The sequence below is a fragment of the Anoplopoma fimbria genome, chromosome 11, assembly GCF_027596085.1.
Source record: "Anoplopoma fimbria isolate UVic2021 breed Golden Eagle Sablefish chromosome 11, Afim_UVic_2022, whole genome shotgun sequence".
Taxonomy (NCBI): Eukaryota; Metazoa; Chordata; class Actinopteri; order Perciformes; family Anoplopomatidae; genus Anoplopoma; species Anoplopoma fimbria.
The window spans coordinates 7,660,158-7,669,503 of record NC_072459.1 but is presented as its reverse complement, the minus strand read 5'-3'; the positions used below and the strand labels follow the sequence as shown (position 1 = coordinate 7,669,503).

The window sequence follows — 9,346 nt, the reverse complement described above, 5'->3', positions numbered from 1 at the left end:
TTTACGATGGACAATCCATCATATCAACGACTCTCACTTGACACTAGTTAGCTAGCTTGCTATCATGGACAAAAAAAAGAGGGGCGTTCAATTTTAGCTCCAACGATTCAGTGGAGAAGAGGAAACCCCACTTCTAAAATCTTACTGATTAATCAATTAATTGTCTTCGCAATCGATTTACACCCATTTATACAAAGTTCACGAAATTCAAAAGCGTCATCATACGGCTTTGGTGATGTTTCAATCATTATATTTTGATGTTCGTGTTGTTCCCCCTCTTCATTGTCATTGCCATACAGACGTTAACAACAGTGCTGCCGCAATCTTTGGCAGTTATTTTGAATTTAGGAAAGGGATTATGCCATCCCATCTTAGGTTTCCTAGGACGGATCTGTAACGACTACATTCCTATCCGGAGATAAGATTTATTTCTCAATGCAGTTGGTAAACAACAAAAATCCTAAATGTCCAACTAAACTGAGATAGGACAGGATTTCAGATTCTGTAATGAGGTTCCAGGGCAGCGCTCTTTGGTATTACTTTCTGAAGTTACTGTAGGCGAGAGTATAAATCACAAAGGGGTAGACATGGAAACTATTTGCAGAAATCCTGAATTGCCTCTAATCCTTTAATTATGAATATCTTCAGGAGGCTTGTGTAGTTTTGCAAGTTATGAAGATAATAGCACTTTGGGAAAAGGGTAAGCCTGAATATACTCGAAGGCTTGAGAGGTGCCAGTGGAAGTGGGTGCTCGGGAGAAACAGGGAGACACGGGAGAGACATGATGGACGGCTCACACGCCAGTCATTGTGAGAAAATGATAGCTAGGTGCCGCCAACTGAGGCAGTGTGGCGGCCGGCCAAAGCCCCGGGAGAACAAAGGCAAAGGATCCCCGTGTGTGAGTGAGCCCCGAACCTCCATATTTACATGGGACGCTCAAGAGTTAATTGCAGTGAATTCCTGCGCTGGGTGCAAAGTGGGGGCTCGTTGTTGCTTTATTTTACATAACAAACACACTGTTTCTTGTCATTCCTCTCTTGTTTCCAAGGAACTTGGATGCAAAAAGGGGTTTTCAGCTCTCTCAAATCAAAGGAGCTTTTGAGACAAAACTCTTGAATGAATAAACTATCAATTATTGTTTGTTTGTTTGTTTGTTTGTTGTAATAAGAGTCAGGGAAAGGTTGTTTTTAAAGTTTTATCACAAAGACAATTCTACGGTGAGAACAAATGGAAGCAGTAGGCTAATATTTCGGTTATTTGTTCTGCGTTATCGTGGGGCTTTTTCCTTTTATTTACATGCATTGGTGGCTCCCTGAGGAAAAACATAAAAAGTTCCACGCATTCCTCCGATTACCCCGTGTGTTTGGGAAACGAATTGTGTTTGATTCAGCTTCTCCGGGAAAAATGTTCATGTGTGCGCTTTGGGCTGCGGGAGAGCCAAGAGGCCCCTCTTTTAACAAACCAGACCTCATCCTCACAGTAGTCGGTGGACAAAAGCCAAAATGTGTCAGGGTTGCTGCAGTTCCTGATCTTTGGTAAACGAAACAGTGCCCTCTGGACTCTCCAGACTTGGCAGAGCTGGCCCCCGTGCACATCAAAGTAGGGTCTGACCTTGCATACCAGATGAGGTTTGGATTAACGAGCTCTGGACATCAAACAGCAGGATCACTCCCCACAAGTCATCAAACCCAGCTCGGTGAAATTTACAGCGGAGCAAAAAAAATACAAAAAAATGCTGGAAAAATCAACATCAACCTTTCCACGCATCTCGGTTTGAACATCGTGACCAGGGACGGGGAGCAGCCGCAGCAGAGAGGATATTTCAAAAGCCTCCAATTATCTGATGTGTGGGAGAGCACAATGAACTGGGCCGCATGCCAAACAGCATCCTTTACCAAACAAATAAAACTTTTGACAGGACGTGTCTGCCTTTCAGAGGACTGCACACCAACAAACGGCTCAGGCGGGGCGGCGATGAACGCTCCTCGCTTTCAGTGCTCACTGATTTCTGTAACTTGATTTAACAACTTGCATTCATACTTTTATTGATAGTTTGTCCCTGAAATGGTTTTACGAGACATCATTGGGATTTGGTACAAAGTTTAGTCAAAAGGAATTCTTTAGGCCTGAGTTTGTTAGTTTGTATGACGTGTATGAAGCGGTTGTTTGGGAAAAGCTCCCAAAGTCATGAAGATTGATAGATTGATAGTGATCATCTCTCGAATGGGGATAACGGAGAGAACTTTGGGAAAAGTTTCTCCTTGAAGGCGTTCATGGTGGTGCAAGTCTCAGTTACTTTATGATGCGTTCAGGACTGCTCGAGAATTAGGCAAATGTAAATTACAACGTTAACATGATGTGTTCACATTTAATCAAGGTGTAGTGTTGGTGATAAACTTAAATAAATATAGTTGTTTGAAGAAGACTTTCACAACAGCATTAATAGAAATAAGAGATCATAACAAAGTAAAATAATAGCATTTAGATTTTTGATGGTTTACACTGACTTCAGAGCGGCTGAAATGATTTTTGGGACGGATGCAAAACTGTTAATCCGGTAACCAAGAACTACTATGGAACCGTGCCGGTGGTGGTTGCTACTAGCAACTGAACACCCAACTGAAACCAACTCCTGGTGTCAGAGCGCTCGAAGGTCGTACTCAACAGGAGCAAAGACATAAAAACGTTCTATTTGACAATAAACTAAAAGATCGGAGGAGAAAAAAAACGAGGCGCGAGGTTCATATCTGAGCTGTGTGAACTACAGAACCAGCTGCTCCTCTGGGAGCGAACACCTGCCTTCATTCAGGGACGTTTATCACAAGGCCTCTGCTGCAGCCACAGCTGGACATCTGGACAGCAACATACTTTATATATATGATCATAGTGACAGATGAACGCGGACAAATCACTCAGGTCATTAAAGCAGGGTTTGTCTTCACTGACATACTAATAATGAAATGGAAATTAAAATAGGTCAGAATAGGTTTGAGACGGATCTCAGTTCACCTGAATCCTAAAGGTTTCATTACCAGGACTCACAACGTCCAACAAAATGGTCCTTTTGTGCATCTTTATTCATATTTCTCAACTATATCAATTCAGGAACACGATAGACAGATAGTCCACTCAAGAAATCCTTCAACCAATCATGAAAAACTGTCAAAGACAGAAAATAAATATCACTCTCCTGGCTTTATTGATACATTCTGACCTGGATTTTGGAAAGTCCATGATATGAAATCAGGAGAATTAAAAAGATTTCTTCATCAGCAGTTGTGCAACTTTGAACTTTCAGACAAATCCATGAATCAAAACAATGTATGTTATAATTAGTTTTCTTTCCTTAATTTTAGTTCTGGAAAAAGTTATTAAGTGGAACTTGAGTGAACACAACCAAAGCTTGTTTTTCTATGTCTGTCATTTCATCATGAGGAAACTTTGTAATGTCTGGATTCATTTGATGTTGTTGATTTAGTACATATTTCCCACAAATTAGGCTCGACATTGTGTCTTTTGAAAGTCTGAATAAAGCTTTTTCTGCAAAGAACTAGTTTGAAAAACATTCAAACACCGTAGGGTTCAACAGTATTTATTTCTTTGGAATAAAAAAAATCATCTTTCTTTCACACAGAGATGAAAGAAAGAGATGTAAAAACAAAAGAAAACTATGAAAAAAATGTAATAAACTGTGGCACTTACAGGTGGATTAAAATACCTGTTGAATTAGGTTTTTGAAAATGAAAACACGTTTAAATTAGTCACAAAGCTCTTTTTCAGCTTTCATCAGCGTATAAAAGCACAAAACTTTGTGTATCGTTTTATTACAGAGTTGTGGTTCAAGTACAGTGAACATGTACTCAGAGCTTTTAAGCACGATCATAACAGAACATCCTTTCATGTGCTCAAATTTGTCATTTCCTTTGAATAAACATTCCTCGCCAGTCTGACTTTTACAAACTTGCTCGGCTCGTTACTGTTTTCTTAATGAACTACCACAAAGGCCAATACGTTTGGCCCTATTAATGAGCCAAAGTTATTCAAACAAATTCTATCATCTGTAATGGGAAAAGAAATGAACGACTTATGTTTGATATTGTTGGCAAAAAGTAACAAGGAGAGGTTTGCTTTGATCAGAGAAATATTTGAACCCTGTAGGAGAGTTTAATCAGCAGCAAGGTTTTGGCTTCAGAATATATCTCCATGGAAAAAAACCCAGAAAGTTGATTAGGTTGAGGGGGTGAGGGAGTGGAGAAGCAATAAAATGAGTCCATACCCAAAGAGATCATTAAGGTAATAGATGACCGGTGGCTAAACGCATAACGCCGTCGGTCATCTCAGACCGACGGGGATCTGCGGACAGCCGAGGCCGTCCGTCGAGAGCCGAGGCCCAGAAGTGACGAAGGGCATTAGCAGCCCTGCATCCTCCTCGTCTGCAGCTGGTATTAGCAGCCACCGGGCGCTCTGTCGACACGTATTACTACACACACAAATCATCTGACCGGCGTCGGCACTTTGCCTGTGCTTACAGCAGTAAAAAAAGGTCGAGCTGGACAGAAACTTTAAGAGGAATAACTTGTGTTTCTCAACGTGTGATAAGAAGCAGAAACTCAGCTCAATTCTTGACGGTAACAGAAGAGATATTGACAGAGAGCAGACAAGAAAGGGAAATAAAAGAACACCTTTTACCTAAATAGAATAGAAAGAACAAGTTATGATGTGTATTTTTACGGGGCAGCTGCCAACCGACTGGCTTTTAATCCTTTAACGCCTCGACTGTGACGCCCTAAACCTGAAATAGGTGGAGATCCACGGAGCTTGTCAACTGTGAAGCCTGACCATCATGAGCTTTATGCAGCGGGACAAACAGTATCATGGAAAAGACAAGAGGGATCACTGTCAAACACAGAGGGGTCCAACACACACACACACACACACACACACACACACACACATCAAAGGCTATTTATTGTGTTTGTTTAAGCGGTGTGGTGGAGATCTTCGCCCTTACGTTGCTATCCGGTGACAAGTACGGGGGGATTTGTCCGCTGCATGCGTACGTGTGGAGCTGGCTCCGAAGGCTGAGGAGCATCATTACGGACTAAACACAACTGAAACAAAACACAGGCTCTCTGGTGCCCCACAGTCTACCCCACTGAGGCAGTGGAAGAACAGAGGGAGGGGGGGGGGGAGTTGTCTTTAGTCAGAGAGAGAGAGAGAGAGAGAGAGAGAGAGAGAGAGAGAGAGAGAGAGAGCAGCTATACAAAAACTCAAGACGATTAGAGCAACTAATTTATTGTTTTACTGCTTTAATTCTTTACGACCCCACCAGTGGCTCCATCTTTAAAAATGTAGCCAACTTTGTCCAAACCCGCAGAACTTTACTTTATATTCAGGGGGGAAGATCCCAAAGTTTACAAAAATACCCAGTTTGAATTATGGGTAATTGCTAATAAAACAACACACAAAGACATTTATGATATTTCCTTTTGATGTGACAACGCAGCAGTTAAAAAATGTGCCATTTAATGACGGTTTGTTTTCTCTAAATTTGAAAAGTCATTTGAGGCAAGAGTTGAAGAGTTTAAGAGATTAACTGGCATCATCAGATCCAGAGTCAGTAGAAATGGTTATTATGTGATGGTAGTAAAAAGAGAGGAAGGTATCCGCCTGCCAAATGTGAAGCAATCGCTGGGAGACAAACTCTGATCCATTACTTCAGTAAAGTAGCACTGTGAAGTCACAAAAAACACACTAAAAATGTGTTTAAAGTGAAAAGTATTAATAGCAAATATTTACGTAACTTTATGCAGAACAGACATGTACTGATCATTTTATTAAACATGTTTAAATATGTATTACAATAGTAACTACGTAGTATAAACAAGCACAATTCTAGTACTTCAGTATTTCCACTTTCTGCTACTTTATACTACATTTAAGAGAACTTTGTATTTTTTATATTTATAAAATATGATGCGCTGCTTTATGTTCAAATACCCAACAGTATATTCAGGAGTTATAAGCTCCACCTCCACCAGCTACAACATTAAAATGATGCTCGCATGTTTATGCAACATTATATTTATCCATTATTATCATATCACTAACAGGAGACACTCAACTTTTGATCCTTATTTTAATATCTTACATCATATCACATCTCTTTGGACCATTGCATATTCTGTTTATTCTGAATACTGTTAACTTTTGCACATCCTATAGATTATATATTATAGCTCTTTCCATGTTCAACAGTGACATTGTGCACATTTAATTAGTATTGTTAGTGATATATTTATGTGTATTGTCTGTGCACTGATCAACCAAAGCAAATTCTTTGCGCTGTATGTAATAATTTGCTTGGCAATAAACCGGATTCTGGTTCTGTTTCCATCGTTGCAGCTAAGCGCTCATTGTTGTGGTGTTTTGGGATTCCATTTCAATGGATCACTTCTTGATTTTCTTTTTACGAATAAAGTTTGAATTTTTTGGAGCTTGAGGGTTTTTTTTTTCGGCCTTTTTCCCCCACAGCAAAGACCCATCAGTTAAATAACAAGCCTGTGTGTTGTTTTCTAACTGATTTATATGAAAGAACCATCATGATTTAATGAATAAAGAGACTCAAGAGGCTCTGTAAGAGACATCAGCCTCCGCTTCTCCCACTGGAGCAGAAACCCAGCTCCTCTCTCCAGCTCGGCTCCCGCTGTGCTGCAAATGGGGAGGAGGAGGTCGAGCAGATGAAAAGAATGAGAGCTGTTAGCAGCTGCTGATTCCTTCAATCACCGAATCTCTGCTCCTTCCTTTATCAGCATGTAACGGGGTTCTGATGTATGACCGACACTTTTAGAGTGATAAGATAGGGTTTGTTAACCGGAGGCCAGGGGAGAGCTGTTGACCACATGTTGTCTTTAAATCAAACATTGATATTGTGTAATAAATCCAATATCCATCAGAAAACTCTATTTCCAAACACATCATCGCCACACCCTCCTTTGGGTATATAGTGTTACCACATGAAATTGGAATATGGGGTTAAAGAAGACCACATGGTGCAGGAAATGCACGATTGTTTTTTGGAGTTTTTTTATGCGTTAAATGGCGTTAACATTGTGCACACTGTGGCAGGTGACTGAAAGGTATCCAACCCAGGTAGAAGGAAGAGAAAAAGCATTTCAAGTCATTTCAGTGTTGTTTTATTGTACGAATATAAAGAATAAATAGCACATTTTCCTTAATTTACAGGATAAAACAAGTATCAATAATCCACGTTTAACTCTTGAGGTCGATCTGCTTCCTCCAAATATGAAAAAAAACAAAAAAAAAACAGTGAGTCCTGACGTGGCTCTATGCGCCATATCTCCATAAATACAAAATATATATATATATATATATATATACCAATATTCTCCACAAATAAAGTAGGCTCTGGTTACAAATAATACTGACTTTTGTACAGGGAGCTATATAGAACTGCATGGCACCATATACAGAAATACATTCCTACACTCGGTAGTGCACGTGAACAAAACAAAACAAAAAAAAAAAAAGAATCACAAAAATAATGAGCTTATAATTTATTATTCAGAGTCTTGTTGTTGTTGTTGTTGTTGTTGTGTGTTTTTTAACTGGAACAGGAGCATTTGCAGTCTGTGATGACCGGGTACTGCACCGGGATCCAGGCGCACTTCAGCCCCGCTTTCCTCTGCACGCACCTCCATCTCAGTACCGTCAGGTGGGTCGAGCTGGCGGGTTTGCACACCATCCCCTCCGGAACCGAGCACGACCTCTTGCTCAGGCAGCTGCCGGCGCGCACGAAACGCGGCCAGAACCGGGTCCCCAAGTCGGTCCACGTGGACACGAGCGGGCAGAAGGAGTACGCCCACAGCCACTGCTGCAGCCGCCGCTTCAGCTTCTTGCTCGGCTTGTGCTTCTTCCCGAACTGGACGTCAAAGTCCACGGCTCGGATCTCCTTGGGCAGAACCCCGGCGGGCTTCTGCGCCTCCAGGTCATCCAGCTCGTCGTTGCCGGTGTACTTGTCCTCCACGGGCGGCGGCGGCAGCACCGACAGGTAGCGGCCGTCGAAGTCTCCCAGGACGCTCTTCAGCTCGGTCTCGTTAAGGTCCCGCTCCTTGGGGTCGAAGACCGGGTCCGGGTCTTCTTTTAGTTCCACCAGCGGCAGGCTGTCGCTGGGGATGGGGCGGAGGAGGTAGTAGTGCTGGCAGAGCCCGCGCTCCGTGAGCAGCCCGAGGGACAGCACCAGCAGATACATGGCGGCGCACTGCGGGGTCGGGTCCATGTCCGGGGGTCCGGGGACACTTTCTTGCGCGCAATTTACGCGTGAGAACGTGTCCAAAAAAAACAAGAAGAAAAAAAAAAATAATAAAAAAAAAAAAAAAAAGAAGATATTGTCAGTTTCCCATGATGGAAATCCGTCACAGAAACGAAACGTTGATTTTGATTTGATTTGATTGATTTATTTATGACAACCGTGCGTGACACAGCTCAGGTCTGTCCTCGGGCTCGGTGCGCGCGGGCTCGTCATGATGCTCACCGCTCGTGTCCTCTGAAGCACCGAGCGCGACTCGCGACCTCCCTTATATGCGCCCGCACGCAGCGTGACGTCATTCGCGTGGCTCTCTTTGAATGTGGGTTTGTTGTCTAGGAGGAGATCCCCAATGCCTCCTTCTTCCACACCGCGCTGAGGAGGAGGAGGAGGAGGAGGAGGAGGAGACGCCCCCTGTCGGTGTTCCAGGCCTCCTTGAATCAGCCTCACAGTGGGGATGGTTGCGTTTCATCTGGGGAATCCTTCAGCACAAAGCAACCTCCCAGAACATCCACAACTTATTGCCTAAAAATAGAAGGAGCTGTGGATGTGACTGAGGACCTGTCTCCCCTTTGTCTCCCCTTTGGTCTCGATGGTTGTTCGGTTCTGTAACTGGAGTGTCATCGTGGTTTATTTGATTTAAGGTTGAGCTGTTTGTTTGTTGTCTGGTTCACTTTGTACTTTTATTTATCATTTAATGGCTCTGTGCCGCCTGTCAATGTGCTTGTCCTTGAAAAGGCAAAAAATAAATATGTATTAATAGGAAGAGTAATGATACTTTATGCTTTGGTTTTCCATATTGTAGATTTGGTATTAGACTGCTAGTTGCCGGTTGCTTTGTAAAGATGAGAACATTTCTTTCAGCACTTGTTTATAAAAACAAAGTCAGAGGTCCAGAAAGATTTTACACCACAGATTAAACCACAGAAGCTATGATCTAACTGGGACGTTTTCTGGTCACTTAAAGTCAAATGCCTGCAAATAAAGAACAAAATCTGTGCATTACTAATAAATGTGGAC

The 9,346-nt window shown here is 42.2% G+C and overlaps 1 protein-coding gene across 1 annotated transcript; it reads right to left on the bottom strand.

Annotated features, from left to right (window-relative positions):
- Window positions 1-7,574: 7,574 nt before the first annotated feature.
- On the bottom strand, window positions 7,575-8,345 carry nog1 (noggin 1). Its single transcript, XM_054608175.1, has one exon. It carries the CDS (start codon window positions 8,297-8,299, stop codon window positions 7,625-7,627), a length of 675 nt encoding a protein of 224 aa, XP_054464150.1. The 5' UTR covers window positions 8,300-8,345; the 3' UTR covers window positions 7,575-7,624.
- Between the last annotated feature and the right edge of the window lie 1,001 nt (window positions 8,346-9,346).

What these genes read in the sequence shown, in the direction of transcription:
- nog1 (XM_054608175.1), bottom strand. Translation starts at nt 8,299, where the DNA reads ATGGACCCGACCCCGCAGTGCGCCGCCATGTATCTGCTGGTGCTGTCC.